Raw genomic sequence first — 16972 nt, 5'->3', positions numbered from 1 at the left:
ACATTGTTATGTAATGTGTCCGTTAATGCAAATCATGCTCTCTCAAATGAGATTTGACAATAAAGAGTTTTAAAATGCTGTTGCATACGTTTGACATTTCAGTATGCGAAACTTTCTGCCGCATTTTGCGTTTGCATAAATTATTCAAAAGGACATAATTAGTAACTATATGATTAATTGGATTAATAGAATACTGTAATCTAAAATAATAATTAAAAATTAGCAAGAATTTATAATTATGCATCAGTAGAGACGTTAGGAAACAATAAAAGTTAATAGAAGAATTAATTCGGATGATAAAGTAGGCGAAACTCAGGTTTTGCACTGCAAAATCTCGGAAATTTATTCCTGATATATCAGGCTAGCATGTTAGGTAAGGAGGTTAACGGAGGTATTCCGAGCGCGGGTCTTGCCACCTCACATTGCCTCCTCGTAATCACGCTGCTATTGGTCAGAGCGCGGGAGCCTACTGCCCCTTCTTTGTACACCTGCCAGCGCTCTGATTGGCCGTAGGCTGGGCATCCTCGTCGCGTGCCCGGCGCGCCGTTCACAATGGCGATGGGTAATAGTGGGGGTAGGCGTGCCGCTGCTCGAATATTTACTAAAACCTCCTTGCTCAACATGCTTCCCGCGTAACAGGAGCAATTTCTGAGGAATTACAGACGACCCCAAACTCGAGATTCTCGCTTTCCTCATAACCTAAAATTCTTTTCATAATTTTTATGATCTTTCAAGCGCCAAACGAATGCACGATATATTTCTCGTTATTACTTAATAATAATTTAATATTATTATCTATTGTTTGTTAAATTAATAACGTTTTTATTAATTACTTTTTTATATATGTACTATATGTATGAATAACTGAAACTATTATATGAATTAATGCAATGCTCGTGCTCGGCCGGCTCGGCGGAAAGTTGTACATATATAGAAGCTCCGAAATGCGCTGAACGACATTGGGTCATATCTCGAGAAATGTATTTATTTTAACATTGTTTATGTATGCTTTAATGCGAGATTGCTCTCTCAGATGTAATTAGACGCTAAAGAGTTTCAAAATGTTATTCGAAAGAGCCTAATTTGCATTAAAGGACACATAACAATGTTTAGAATAAACATATTTCTCGAGATTTATTTGGTGTCGCGTGTGATATTTCGGAGCTCCGAATTTGTCGTCCAACGCCGCCCGTCGGCATTCGCAGCTATACCTCTCTCTCTCTCATTGGCTAGCATTATGCAACAGCATTTTATAATTATTTATTGTCTAATCACATTCGAGAGAGAATGCCTCGCATTAAAGGACACATAACAATGTTAAAATTAACATATTTCTCAAGATTTAGTTGGTCTCACGTATCGTATTTCGGATCTCCGACTTTGTCATCTAACGCCGCCCGTCGGCATTCGCCTCTACCTCTTTCTCGCTGGCTAGCATTATGCAACAGCATTTTATAATTATTTATCGTCTAATCACATTCGAGAGAGCATGCCTCGTATTAAAGAATACATAATAATATTAAAATAAACGTATTTCTCGAGATTTATTTGATGTCGCGTGTGGCATTTCAGAGCTCCGAATTTGTCACCTAACGCTGCCCGTCGGCATTCGCGGCTACCTTTTTCTTGTTATCTAACATTATGCAATAGCTTTCTATGACTCTTTATCGTTTAATCTTATTCGAGAGAGCCTATTCGCATTAAAGAACACATAACAATGTTAGAATAAACGTATTTCTCGAGATTTATTTGGTGTCGCGTGTGGTATTTCGGAGCACCGAATTTGTCGTCCAACGCCGCCCGTCGGCATTCGCGGCTATCTTTTTCTTGTTATCTAACATTATGCAGCAACATTTGAAACTCTTTAGCGTCTAATTACATCTGAGAGAGCAAGAATCGCATTAAAACATACATAACAGTATTAAAATAAATATATTTCTCGAGATATGACCCAGTGTCGTTCAGCGCATTTCGCATTTCAAAACACCCACGGAATACCTACTGCAATCCGGACAACCTCTTTGCTCAACATGCTTTCCTGATATATCAGGAGTAAATTTTCGAGATTTCGCGGTGCGAAATCTGAGTTTCGCTTACTTTATTATCCGAATTAATTCTTCTATTAACCTTTATTGTCTTCTAACGTCTCTACTGATGCATAATTAAATTTTTGCTATTTTTTAATTATTAATTGTGTTCTTTTGAATAAATTATGCAAACGCGAAATCCGGCAGAAAGTTTCGCATACTGAAATGTAAAACCTCTTTATTGTCAAATCTCGTTTGAGAGAGCATGATTTGCATTAACGGATACATTACATAACAATCTTAAAATGAATTTATTTCTCGAGATATATGAATGAGCCAGTGTCGTTCAGCGCATTTCGCATTTCAAAATACCCGCGGAATACCTCCTGCAATCCGGACAACCTCCTCGCTCAACGTGCTTTCCTGATACATCAGGAGTAAATTTCCGAGAATTTCGCGGTGAGAAACCTGAGTTTTGCCTACTTTACCATCCGAGTTAATTCTTTATTAACTTTTATTATCTTCTATTTTTATATATTTATATTTGTAAATGTTATTTTATAGTAAAAAATCACGAAGCAGATTTAATATTTATAGCTCATATTAAATTCTGTTAATACTTTATCAATTCTGAGAAATATCTAATATCAGAAAGACTAATGTAAATATTTTTGTAGCATAATTAATTAATTTATATACAATCATGCATAATTTGGGAATGAAACGGACAGGTTGTATCAAAGAAAATCCATAGGTGTATAAAATACGAAATATATATATTTGCTTTTATAGCATAACATATATAATTTAGATAAGTATACATATCTTATGAGTGTTACACTTCGTATCATAAGTTCAACGATATAAAAGATGACAGTTCACAGATTAATATATACAAAGAACGGCAAAAGCCTGGTCGTATAGTATATAACACTCCAATGCTTCTTGTATTCTATATAGCCGTTAAGAAGATAATCGCGATTGTATCCACGCACACAGTATCTTATGTTTGTAAATCATGTTACGATTGTCAAAGAAACAAATTTATCATTGCTGGTTACAGGGAAGATTCGTTCCCGTTCGATGCAAGCGTGAAAAAAATATCTGGTAAATACGTCCGGAAAAGAAAATATTGAAGAGATATAATTCTGTCAATCAAATTTGATTAAAACACAACTATTAACGCGTTGTTAACAGAGCCATTAAAAAAACATAATGTCGAGAAGAGTGGTCTTTCTTAACTTAAAATCAGTTTCGAATTGGTACCAGTCACGACTGCGCAAAACGAAATAAAAAGTTTACAATGTTTTTTTTGGGGGGAAATTTATAACAAGTTCTCTTCTACGATACTACTTTATTATTGTGATTATCCCCGCAATTGATCTTGGCTTCTCACAAACTTAAAATATACAAACGCGCCATTGCATCGATAGAAAAGTGCACTCGATTTGAAGAATGCATTCGTCTAAAAATAATTTAGAGAAAGGTAAAACATTTTCCGATTTAAAGACGCTATTAAAACGTTGTATATTCGTCGATCGCATTATTGTGCCTTTTATCGTGCTGCTAAGAACAGCATCTGCATTTCCACAGCACTTCTTCGATGCTCATAGAGAATTCATCTCTCATTAATATTTTTACAAACGTAATTTACGTAAGAAAAGAGTTACTCATAGTATCGTCTTGGGGCTAGTATTGTCCGTTTATTTAGTCTATGCTTAGTTAGCTACTTAAATACGAACATTAAGCCTACTAAGATAGTATGAATTAACGCTCGTGGAAGCACCCTGAATCACTGAATGACAGTCGCAGGCCCGGGTCCTCGATTTAGCATTTAGTATTTAGCCCTGAATACAACCATCTGAATCAGAGTTTCGTCTGCTTATGCGAAAAATTCAAGTCAAAAGATAGATATTAAATGTGAACATTTAGTGCCGAAAATACGACAAGAACACGGGCCAAGATCTATTGTCGGCGGTCACGAATAGACGGCGAATTTTATAATTCGCCGTCTCACTTCGTCTTACTTATCTCGCTATCTCTAAATTTGATCAAAGAAGGACGATAAGTACTCGTCACTCTTAACAAAAAATCGCAACGGCGCGATTAAACGTGACCATCTCTCTATCCCGATATGCACGTTTCAGTTTCGACTAGGTTCAATTGTCGTGACAAATCCACGACTTGGACATTATACACACCGGGATAATGGGATGGAGGGAAAGGGGGGGGGGCATATTCGATGATTAAGAGCCAGTATGAATCCGCCATTCGTTCTCAGACGTAGCTCTCATCATCAACGACGGATCTGCCGAATCCTAGATGCCTCGTGGTGATAGGGGCGCGAGGTTGCGGTGGAGGTCGATAGGGCGGTGGCGGTGGTAAAGACCTAGACCTACCCGCCACTTTATGCCTGTCCTCGAGATTCATATGCACCGGCGGCAGGTGTCTGAGCCTCGGCGGCAATGGCGGCGGTGTGTCCGGCCATGACGTAGTTCTTTTCTCCTGCTCATCCTCGCTAAGGTCGACTACGCTTTTATAAGAATCGTTCGCATCCGCGGTTCCATAGATCTCGGTTGATCGACTCCTGTCCTGGCAGTATGTAACTTTACCATCGGATTCGCCATTCGAGTCCTTGCTCTTGCAATACTTCAACGCTTCCATGTATATGGAAGCCTTTACTCTAACAAAGTCATCGTACAAATCACGGTCGCGGGCTTGACGACAGCGCTCTTTCTCCGACATCGGTGACTCCAGACTCACGTACTGCACCTCGGAGGACTTGACCTTCTTGAACTCATAGCAGTCGCTGCTAGAGCGGGATGTGTCGCCACCGCTTGTTAGATCCTGCTCCGAGTCGTGAATTGACACCCGTTCGGCATTTCGGATGTCCTGCTGCAAGCTCTTGCTATTGTACTCCTCCGATAGTATTTCATAACTTACGTTCAACTGTCTGCTCCGATAAGTCTTGCAGTTCTCCACATTTTCTTTAATCGTGTCCTGTCTAAGGTATTCCCTATCATATATGTCCTTGTCGCCAAATCTCTCCTTTCTGTGCTCGTGCTCATCCAATCTGTTCGTTCTAGGTGTTCTTTTCAGCTGTGCCCGTAGCCAATCTTGCCGTTGGAAATTGGACGATTGAGACGGATTAGGGTAACACTCATTGGCCTTTTCCTCTCTAAAGTTGTGCTCCGTGCTGTTCGTATGATTATGGTTGCCAGACGCGTAACCGTTCAGCCTCTCCTCCCATCCGCATCTATAAACTGGCATGTAGGTTTTACCATTAGACTTCTCTTCCTTCGTAAAAGATTTATCGTAATTAGTAGACGTTGGAGCATTCGGGGCAGAGTCTTCCGAGCCTACGGGTGATTCCGGGATGAATAATTGGCAATCTGACAAGGTCAAGCCTGAGTCTCTTGACAGGGACATGGGATCTCTACGCGGTGCCTCTGTCAGGTCCAGACTATCCAAGGATATTCCACCTGCTACACCATAAGGAACTTGTTAATAATGGACAATGTAATTATTAAAATACTGTAATCATTATTTTATTAAAAATAATTTAATTTACCGTTTAATATATATTCTAATATTCTATATTCTATAATATTATATATTTTAATGTTCTTTAATATCTTGATTATTATTTAATATCTTTGATTAATTAATAATAATTTAACATAACGTTATTATAATACTTACAATGAAGGCTGTCAGTACTCTCCTCGGCTCCGCTGTCGCTGCGCGTGTCTTCTCCGAGTAGATGCGTAACATCCGCGCCGAACAAATCTTCGCAGTGACAGATCAGCATTTCCGTGATTGTCGGGATCGCTCTACTCTGATTCACTGTCGGGTTCGAAGACCAAAGTAAACTTGGGCCGCAGCAAACGCCAAGATTGCTGGCGCACATGAGATTACGTTTGGATCGCTTCGCCACATGGTGCAGTACGCAAATTAAATGCGAGAGTAACGTGAAATTCGCCTTTGGCAGTCTATGTAAAATGCTGAAAAAATTTTTTCCAATTAGTTTCATTTTCTTATTAAAATTATTATGTTCACAGTAGTAATAAATGTATTAACTGACATAGAAATTTTGTATTAAAAAAATCATATTATTTTAATTAAAATAAATTATAAACCTTTTAATAGTTTGGACAGGACTCGGCGTACCCAAGCTGTCCATCCAGAGAGGAAACAGATGGGAGGTCAAGAGAGGATCCGGCAAAGATCTCAGGAAGTCCTTCAGCAAAGCCGCCACCGCTATAATCGGCGCATCCTCCAAGCAACTAGGATCTCCCGTGGACTCGATCTGTTCTCGCAACTCTCGAACGATTCGTACATTCGCAGACTTGCGGAATATTCCCTGCATGAACGGTCCTTTTGCGAATAATTGTTGCAGCATCACAAGAACGGGTTTAGGTAGGCCGTTCTCATCTAGCCGCGCCAGAGGCACGCCGAAGAGGTGCGGATTCAACGATAGTGAGCGACGCAATAGACCGGTTATTTTCGATCGATTGTTCTTTTTCGCGGGTGTTTTCATCACAGGCCTGAGGATGAAATGACATAGATCGACGCCGCTATTGTTGATGTGCACCAGGTCGAAACCCTCATCTGTCGATAGCATGTGTCGTAGACGCGACATCTTCACGGCGAATGGTCGTTCGTGCCCTATCAACGGATACGGCGGCTCGTCCGGGAACGTTCGGGCCCAAAGCTGGAAAGGTCCTGAAGAAGCTTGAAGATCCCACAATAACATTGCCTTGCTCACGCAATCCTGCGCCGTCTTGTCGGAGTCGACCGTGATCGTCTTGCACTGCAAGGTACGAAATAGCACGTATGTATTCTTTCATTGCCGGGTAGTACAAAGGGATGAATAATACGGCACGCGATTCGTCGCTCCTTGTTTACCGACGATAGACAGCGTTTATCTAACGGAAATTCATTCGCGATCCAAGCGGCTTATACCTTTATGCAACATTGATGAATTATGAATCGATGATTGAAGGTGAATGCCGGCACAATACGCGGCGACGATTCTAACTCAGTACCGACGTTCGCGGTATAAAAGATGCCTCTCAAGAAAAAAAAATACTACTAGGAAGGTCGAATGATAATCGAGTCCCGCGGATTCGAGTATGCGCAAAGAATGGATCGCGCGAAGACATGACCGCGAACGTATCCGTTCTCGCGTGAAAAGACGGGCGCACTTACGTAGTCGGTGTGCGTGTCGTTGTCGTGGTACATAACTTGAATGTTCGTGTTCGACGGCTCCTTACTTCTTTCCTCTTGCACAAGATCGTTCAAACGTCCCCACCAGAGATCTCGCGCTGCAGCGGTCCTATAAGGATGAATTTGACCGTGACAACAGTAATAATTGTAAGATCTGACTAGTGGATATTTTCCATCTCATTTGGATATCTGTTGTACTCAATTATACGCGGCTTTGAAAAAGAGCCTACTTACATGAAAGTGGCCACCACGTTCGTCGTGGGCCAACCAATAACGAAGCTGGTTTCCACGGACTTGCTGCTTTCCGCCACGTCTTCTATGTGACCAGCCGTAAGCCAGAGCTCACTCATTTTTACTATTTGTTTCAACTTGAAGTTCCCGCTGTTACGAGCTTTCGCGATCAGCAAAAGATCGGTGAAGAGAAAGAGATGTCTCTCCTGAGATTGCATACCCTAAAATCCGGATTTTGAGATTATTAGTATTGTGTCTTAACAAAATCTTAATCTTTATCAAAATAAGCAAATATATTTGCAAATATATTTTAATCTTGATAACTTCCTAAAATTTTTCATACCGTGGTAAACTGAACTGGCGTTTCCAGGAGGAAAGTCCTAGTCGGTGATTTAATTGGCGATGAGCCACTATCCGGAATATCCAGTGCCTTCTGAGAAAGCCCTCTCGTCAGTCTGGCTGGAGTACTACCGTTTCTTTTACGTAACATATTTTTCATTTTCTGAAAATAATAAACAATTAAATTAAATTGAAATCTAGTGGACGACTAATAATAGCTACAGTTACTTTTAGAAAAAATTTTAAGTTTAATACAATGTGTTGACATTTTAATACAATTAATATATATATTTTTTTTTCATAAAGAAAAGAGAAAAAATTCTCATATCAAATGTCTGAATAGCAAGATCTGATTGCGAATGACTATCTCTAAGAGTTTAAGGCTCTTGTTGTAACGACTCGACTGGGGAATTTCGCAGGGTCTCAGAGCATGCTAATTTTACCGCCGCATTAATCGCGTCATGTAACACACACACCACATGCGTGCCACACACGTGCAGAGTATTAACAGCTACGCCCGAAAAATGTCACTACCAAATTTGGCTGCTAAGCGACGATTCTCTAAAGGCTCCCACAGACCGAACGCGTCAAGCGTCAAGCAGCGAGCAGTAACCAATCAGCGAGACGATATTTTCTACGCCACTGCTGATATCACCTCACTGATTGGGTTCAATTGGGTTGCTGCTCGCTGCTTGACGCTTGACGCGTTCGGTCTGTGGGAGCCTTAAGGCGTGCTACAACTATAGGCGAGAGCAGCGAGTGCTCTCCCTATCCGGCGGATCGAGCGGGCGGATTAACATACGCGGGCTTATAGATTCCCTGACATGTCCCAACATCCTCTATTCTTCGCTCTCGCCGCTCTTTTCCATTACAAAATCACTTCTGGTGATCCCGACCGGGCGGTAACCCACCTTCGTTTCATTGTAATCGCGTTGTTACAACGCATAAAAGCCTAGATCGGGCACTAATACATCCCAACACGTCAAATGGATTATCCGCTATCATTTATAGCATTGGAAAGTGCATCGCCCGGGGACTTTAACAGCGAGAGTTTCGAGTGATACCGACAGACACCGATGTTTCATGGGATAAGAATGCCTCGAAATGGCTACGCGAATGTTTTTCACCGAACATAAAAACGCGCAAAATACGATAAATAATTTTAGGCGGTCTATTATTTCTACGATAATGCTTGTAATTTTTGCATTCCGCGAAATCGACTTCTAGGAAGAAAAAAAATTGATCTTATAATTATAAAGAAAATCGTAGTTTACAATGTCAGTTACTGATTAAAGAAGTCTTTAGTAGACGTGACGTTCTATTTTTTTAAATAAGAATCCTCTTGTTTCTTTACAATATACTAACTTTCGCTGCGTTTCTACCGTTATACGAAAAAAGGATGACGCGCTTTCCATGGAAATAATATAAGGTGTCATTCCAGTGTCATTATTGCCAGCCTCCATCTCGGTGGCACAGTTTCTATTCTGTTTCTATATATTTTTTTGTGCGGACGCAGAAAGTGAGCGCTCTATTGAACGAACGGCACGCCGCGCCGTCAATTTCACCGTTTACAGCAGCCAGCGGGCGGGTCGGGTGAAAATAGGGCTGAGAGAAATTATCGAATAATACGCTTGTGTCCGGATGGATACGCGAATGAACGTGGGAAGGAAGTGGAGTATATACGCGGCTCCAACCGCCGCGCGGCACGCGAGCATTTTCCGGGGACGCAGAAAAACGAGATGCGTCTAAACGACCGTGAGAAAGACTGAATTGTTAGGCGCATTGTCTGCGATACCGTTTGTCAGCACCGTTGTTTGTCGCTACATCATTTGTACATCCTCCACGGAAGGAGGAGTAGGATGTTTTGCATAAACGTTTTTATCATCGTTGCTAACAGTTGCTAACTGAAGTTCTGATCGTCGGGAATTAGGAACGACAAAAAAAATATTTTGTATCAATGAAATACTCGTCGTACCGTGGTGACAACGTCTCGCTCGTGTAGCCGCAAGTTGTCGCCGGGGAATAGCTCCTGGATACGGTGAAGGTCACCCTCTAACTGTCCACGATGGAGGACTGCCCCGCTGTCAATGCACTCGCTGTCTATCAAGCTCCTCGCTTCCTGTCCCAGGTACCTCTCGTAATCGGCGAGCCTCTGCACCTGCGCAAATAAAATACACATTTTGTAAAATTTCTTGTCGTCAGAGAGAAAAATTATGATATAAACTTTATAGTATCACGAAAAAAAATTACACGTTGCACACCTCGATTGCCGCTAAGCTTGAAAAATCTTCTTACCGCGTAACTGAATGCGAGGGAAGAAATTCGCGATTGCGTCGACGATTCCTTACGTAACTTCGATCATTTTCGACAAATTGCCGTTCGACGCGATTGGCAATTTCCAAAGGCATTACGAAAGCAGAAAAGGGAAGACGCGACTTTCCCTGATATCGACTTTGCTGGAAAAACGCGATGCGATATCTCTTTAATAATCATTGCCGAATGCGGAAATAAATGGGAAACGTCGACCAAATCGGGCACAGCCTCGGAAATGCACGCCGATTCGTGTTTCCTTCTCGCTACAACGAACGCGATAATTATCATTCACGAGTCGGAGTTATGTAAATTGACAACGTGTCATTATTTGATGTACGTACGATTGTGCTCATGTCATAGTCGACGACCATATATAGGAACTGATTCAAACTGGCTATTGCAAACTGGCTATTGCAACATGCCACGTGTACGACTTCATTAGACATTCATAAATAGATATAATATAAAGCATATATTCTAAGTATCCATAATAAATATAGCATTGTTCAATGAAAGCGAAAATTATAAGATTTATCTATATTTTTTAGCGTTGTGTCTGTCTCTAAAATTGATTTCTTAGATTTTTATCGCGATTAACTCGATACATATGTATATTAATAATTACATCATTTCTTATTGTCTTTAGTTTTTTTTGTTACATCATGTCTTGCGTTTCCCACAGTAAATACCTACTTATCTATTGACTTATCGTTGATCTTAAAATGAGTTAACACTAATCAATCATAATAGTAAAATGGAAAAGTATTTCATACGCACAGCGATTCAAATCTAAACCTTTGTCACGCGGATTATCAGCTTCCTAAATAATCGTGAGTGATCCCGTAACCCGTAAGCGATGTAAATCCGACTTCGATAAGGAATCTCACCGTATATAGATTCCGACCATTCCGACACAGTGTTGGAAGTTGGGACACCGTCAAATTTAGTCGGTGACACTCGATTATCCTAACTGATAGCCGTGGTGTTCGGTACGAATCGCCGCGCGATTCGCTTCTTAATTATCATAACGTGGCAGGTAGTTACCGCGCCTGAGGAAATGCACGAGTAGGCGGCCGTTGATGGCTCTTGAACGTGCTCTGAATTAATTCGCAGTTACCGCAAAATATCGCCGCTGGCAAAATTTCGAACGATCGCGATCGCTGCATTTGCCATCGCCATCGTTCGCGGAATCGCGAGATGACGAGATTCTTGAAGATTTGTGTGCAGCATCCAGCATAACATCTCGTCGCTCTATATCAGGTATTATCCCATTTAATAAATTAGGAAATACTCATATAATAAAATAACATTAAGCGAAAAATTAAAGTTTATACCTGTATAGAAAAAGTACGAGAGATTATTCAAATAGAATAGAAAAGTGAGCGCAAATCTCTACCGTTAATCTTTTAACATAATAAGTCCATGATAATGCAATGTTTATTAATATTTGTTGTTATATGTATATTAATTAATTACAAATAATTAATTATAACAATATACATTATAATATTATTTTATCACATATTAATAAATTATATATATTATTTTAAAGATAATTAACAGAAATCAGAAAAGACAACTGTTTAAGATCTTTCCGAGGGAAGACCTGAGGCTTGGCCAAGGGTACTCTTCCTCGAGAACATCTTACGCACGCGTTACGAAGCCTCTTTTAGATATGATTCCGTGATGAATGCCACGACGGCATTCATTACCATGTTTTCTCTTTCGCGTGTAATCTGCGCTTGACGTAGGTACTCGTTATTGGCATTCTCGGACGGGTATATCCATCCCCGTGCATATATTCGCGAATGGGAAATTTAGCATGAATCTTCCTCGCCGTTCGCATCTTTCGTTCTCCTTCATTCCCTTTCCCATAGTCATTGTCTCGAATTCCGCCACGTGACGCATACGTTACTTTTACGCGCCGGCACTGTTTCTTAGCCCCTTTTCGCACACTTTCACCGCGTGTCGCGTCGCGATTATGTTCCTAGAAATATAGCCTCGGATAGAGCTATCGGCACGCCACAATTGATCGTAAACGATTCTCCATACCATGGTGAATCATTTCAACCAGGTTTTAAGAAACACGCAATTCTTATTGAGGAATTTATGTTTCAATGCTTTAAGATTACTGTAATAAATTGTTGGCCGTTATCAACTTTTCAAATTTGCAAGAATCGTTTATAAGGAAAGGAAACTGAAACAGATGCAGAGAAATGCAGACAAATTCATTCATTCCGAGACAAATTCATGTTTCTTAGCTTTTTCTTTTAATGCTCAAAGTCTTTTCTCGTTCGTATATCATATCGTGGAGCGATTTCTATCTATTTTTTCGAAAGCAGTCGAAATATTAATTCGTCACGGATTATTACGTTAATTAGCAGATTTGCCCGACCAAATACAATCGGCCGAGCGTCGATCGATCATTTAATCAGTCGTCGAAGAGGGAAAGAGCCTTGAATGGTAAGGAAAAGGATTGGAAACTATAACATGGACCGTATGATACTGTCAGTATCCTTTTTGCTTGCTTTACGCGCGACGCGCATAATCGAATACTTCTAATATCGTCGCGACGCGACGATACATCCGATTCTACAAATGCGGCCATATCTGTATATATTCGCCTTTGGGCATATATGCAGACGTACCTGAAAGGTATATACCGTTAGCACCGACGGCGACCTCGCGAGACGACTACCTCGGGCGCGCTATTTCTCAACAGCGGGGCACGTTTACACCTCACGTGTCCGCAATATCGCGCGAACCCTTCCGCGCTTCCTCGCGGGATTCCCCTTTGACGTTGAGCGCACGTGCAACGGTAAATCGCGGGAACGAAATTCCGCCGTGGAGTGCGCGCGGTAAGAGCACGCTATATTCTTTCGAGCTCGAGAGCTCGACAGACGCACGTGGAATGCACGTGGACGTGATGGCAGGATAGTGACTTTTTACGCGAGCGCGGCAGAAACTCGTCGCTTCAAGAATTTTTGACCCCAAGCGGATAGTGCTCGGGTATCTCGAGGGTGAACGTTAATGTTCAGGCAGAAGCTCCGCAGCAGGGATTAAAATAATCAACGTCGATCGATTTGAATCTCCTGTTATCAAAAAGATCTACTTTCAGCCATATCTTTCTTACATTTCGACTTCTTCTAAACATCGACATTTAACAATGATAATTATCATCAGGATATCATTATGATAGCATCAATACTTGACAATAAATTTTCGACAATGTTCAAAAAGTACCTACTTGATGTTAGAAGTAATATATCATAAGCATGTCTCGTGTCAATTCGGTACAACTCTTATGCTCAATAATATGCCAATCTCGTCGGTCGTTGCCGAGTAAATTTTTATTAAGATTGCTGCAACGGCAAGGCGTACGTAAGATACGGAATGCCGAAGCCCCCGAGGCACGCGGAATATAACTTTTCCATCGGCATCTCGATATTACGAGAGCGGAGAGTAGACTGCACGCAGGTTGCCAGATACAGGGTGTCCTGCAAAAAATCTTTCAATGAAACGTTGTCTACGCTCGATCGATTTGTGCTTTGTTCTTTCATAAGACGAAAATTTTATTCAGAGGTTTAATTGGCAAAAGAGACCACTGCAACAGTTACCGAAAATCGAGAAAGCAAATCCAAAGCTTTTCACTTGGAGGAAAACCGCAGTTTATCAGACATGATTTGAAAATGATGATAAATATAGGAATGTCAGAAATTAAATAATCTCCCAAGAAAAATGGATTGTCGTGCTGCTACATGTACACAACTTCTCGGGAGACACCCTGTACGTGTATACGCGAGACAAATTGCTACGGCGTGACGTAACGTCGAGAACACCTGTCTCGACGTTACAAAACCCGCTTCCTGGGACAGCGCCTTACGCACGTGCATATGAGCAGCGCGCCTAGACGTAAAGCAAAGGTTCGCCGCTCCAGGGATCGCGACATCGATACGCTCATCTTAAGAGAAATTGATACAGATATAGGTGCATGCAAATAAGTCCCGAGTGAGGAAAGACGTGAGGCAGAAAAATCGATGGACCACGTCGAGGAGGCTCGGATGTCACAAAAATGTGTTCAGAAATTTCAGCATTTTTCTCCTCTCTTTTTAATGCGAATCTTAACTGCATTTATGAATACAAAACAATTATTAAAATATTAGATAACATTGTAGAATAAACTCTTTTATCTCCTCAAAGTACGTGTATATGTATAATGCACAGAATTAAAAATTATAATGAATACATCTTGTGCAACTATCACATCTTTTTTTATTATTAAATTGTTATTTTATTTAATCATTCAGCGAGCCACGAGCAAAATTGAAGAAACGCGGTATTGCAGTCCGACGAAGAGGATTGCGAAACGGCATTTGGTATTCCGCGGTAATTCCCCAACGTATCGTCTGCCCACATTCACCTTTCGCCGTTCACGCGTTCATCGGAGGAATCCCCGACGTAGGACGGCACTTCCTCGTGACGAAGGCTGAATGCCGATTGACGATCGTTTCGTCTCGTCTCGTCTCGTCTCACTGCTCATTGCCCGGAATTATCTTCGTAAATTGCCACGATTCCTCGCGCTGTAGGGAATCTCGTTTCCCCTTCTTATACTTCTCAGATTAGCAAACTTTCCTTCGTGCCGGCGCGCGGTGTCAATGCGCGACAACAACCGCGATGGCATTATCGCACGACCAAACGTGACAGTGATAAATCTGTTTCTTTGTGCTATCATTGAGGGTCGAGCAGACCTTTCTCGCGCTGTTACCGAAAGGTGGAAGGCTTCATTATGTTAAAAGAAAGTCTCCGTGACGGCAAAGATAATAACCAGGCGTGTGCAATTTTCACGTCGTTTCTGACATTCGTTGTGCTCGGTAATGTAACTGCTGTCGTGATTATTATCGATTCGAAATGCAAATAATCCATCTTAGTCCTGAAGGTTACTTGCTTGTATTTGCTTGCCCTTACTTGCTATACGTACATAAATTGTCTCACTCAAGGTAATTTTCACAGCGGATTCTTTAATATGTAAAAGTAGATTTTTCCCTGACAAAAATTGTATGGTAATTAACAATAACGGTTAGTTAGGATAATTAAATACATTAATATTAAAAATTATATAATTTTCGCGCATCGAGTATTGTGTGCAATAAACGAATAATAATAAGACGCAATTTCCAGTTAATTTCATAAAAATTTTAATTTACTGTAACTTTATCAAAAATAAAATTATTGCCGATTAATGCCAATATATTCATAACTCGATTTCAGAAGATTACACTCAATGTATAATAAATTTAACATTAAACGTAACTTCGATTATTACTAATTTAATTAATATAATCCTTAGTTATATCAATGCAATCAAGATCGCACTAATAATTAAGAATTTCCTGTTAGCGTCCTAGAAATGTAATTTTAAAAATCATACTATAACTTTCATCAAATTTTTCAAGGAAAAATTGAATTTAGATTAAAGTTGTCATTTACGTGACGATAATAAGATACTATATATTGCAATTTTTTGCATTTGTTATATATGCTATTTCCGTTTTCATTATCAGGTGCTGCAATATTCAGAAAATTTTCCAAGGTTGTGATACATATGAAGTATTGGAGGTTGAAGTATTGCTGGCTTTTAGTATAGAGAGAAGCCTTTTAGTATAAAAGCCTTAGATTCCAGGTTTGTCGCGTGCTCGGTGACGTAGAACGGAAAGGAGACTCGATTGCATGGTCTCCGTAACTCGTAATATTCCGATGACGAGACTCGCATACCTGCTGCTTGTAAAACGATCAGCTCAGAATAGTTTTGCATCCGCATGTTTAATGGAACGTATCGAGAAACCTTCGACTATTTATATAAATGTTCATACCATTTTCCTCGTATCGTTTTCTCGTATGAGAGAGTAAGTTTCATACATATGTAAACGTGTTTATTTAAAATTGTGGAACAATCTCTGAAATTCGTCTCTTTCCCGACCATTCAAACTTCGCACATGAATAACTCATTGCATTAACATTATAGTACAATTCATTATAATTAATCTTTCTCGACATTTTCGCTTCATTTATTACCGAATTGATCAGGATGTCCAGGCTAACTAAATATTTATATCTGCGTGGCATACCAGAATCGATAAATTAAAGTATAAATAAAAAGATACTTTATTAAATTTTTCTTACCAAAAAGTTCCGGCATACAATTGTACATTTGTAAACACCGAATAAATAATTTTTAGTGCATCTACTTAACGGTAAACTATTTAATGTGAGTACCTTCCCGAGAAGGCCGGTGAAGATTAATGTCGAGCAAGATATTTCGTTGGACGATTCGTAATGGATCGCGTACCGCGCTACAAATTATAATTCCGACTTAGGCGCGTTGTGAAATCAATCCCTCGAGGCATTACAACCACAAAATAACACTATATAGATAGATATCGCTGCAAAAAAGGACCGTCTTTGCGAATGGAATTCCGTCATCTGGGTCGAACGAAATTATGACTCCTTGATCGCATAACTGGTGAGAATTGTTGAGAATCGTCGCTAAATATCGGAGGTATGTGTGTAACACCAGTCAACCGCAAGAGGCGATTATGCCATTTGTTTCCTTGAACAATTTCGGTATGACTGAGGTTTCGACGGTCTGCAGTGAATGGTCATTACAACTGCTCAATTATGTATACGACGCGTATAAAGGAACAAAGGAATCTGAATAAAGGGATTCAATAATTTACCGTTACCACTTTACGAGGATATAAGAGAAGAATTTAACTTTAACGATTTGTAATGTTACCTTTGGTATGCTAAAGAATACATCAAGAAAGATAAGGAAA

The 16972-nt window shown here is 40.3% G+C and overlaps 1 protein-coding gene across 3 annotated transcripts in view; it reads right to left on the bottom strand.

Moving 5' to 3' along the window:
• Positions 1–2784: 2784 nt before the first annotated feature.
• Positions 2785–16972, bottom strand: part of LOC112460267 (rho GTPase-activating protein 20-like) — a 188670-nt gene continuing 174482 nt past the window's right edge. For all 3 annotated transcript variants that reach the window (XM_025024874.1, XM_025024875.1, XM_025024876.1), the window contains 7 exons: positions 9802–9984; positions 7831–7989; positions 7491–7708; positions 7239–7365; positions 6167–6840; positions 5730–6031; positions 2785–5512 (listed from right to left, as the gene is read on the bottom strand). In XM_025024874.1, coding sequence (XP_024880642.1) covers positions 4305–5512; positions 5730–6031; positions 6167–6840; positions 7239–7365; positions 7491–7708; positions 7831–7989; positions 9802–9984 — 2871 coding nt within the window. In that variant the 3' untranslated portion in view covers positions 2785–4304. The remainder of the gene's footprint in view (positions 5513–5729; positions 6032–6166; positions 6841–7238; positions 7366–7490; positions 7709–7830; positions 7990–9801; positions 9985–16972) is intronic.

The sequence above is a fragment of the Temnothorax curvispinosus genome, unplaced genomic scaffold, assembly GCF_003070985.1.
Source record: "Temnothorax curvispinosus isolate PA1 unplaced genomic scaffold, ASM307098v1 QBEX01010444.1, whole genome shotgun sequence".
In the NCBI taxonomy this organism is placed as follows: Eukaryota; Metazoa; Arthropoda; class Insecta; order Hymenoptera; family Formicidae; genus Temnothorax; species Temnothorax curvispinosus.
Note: the sequence above shows the minus strand (reverse complement) of the source record. Positions and strands in the feature narration are given on the sequence as shown.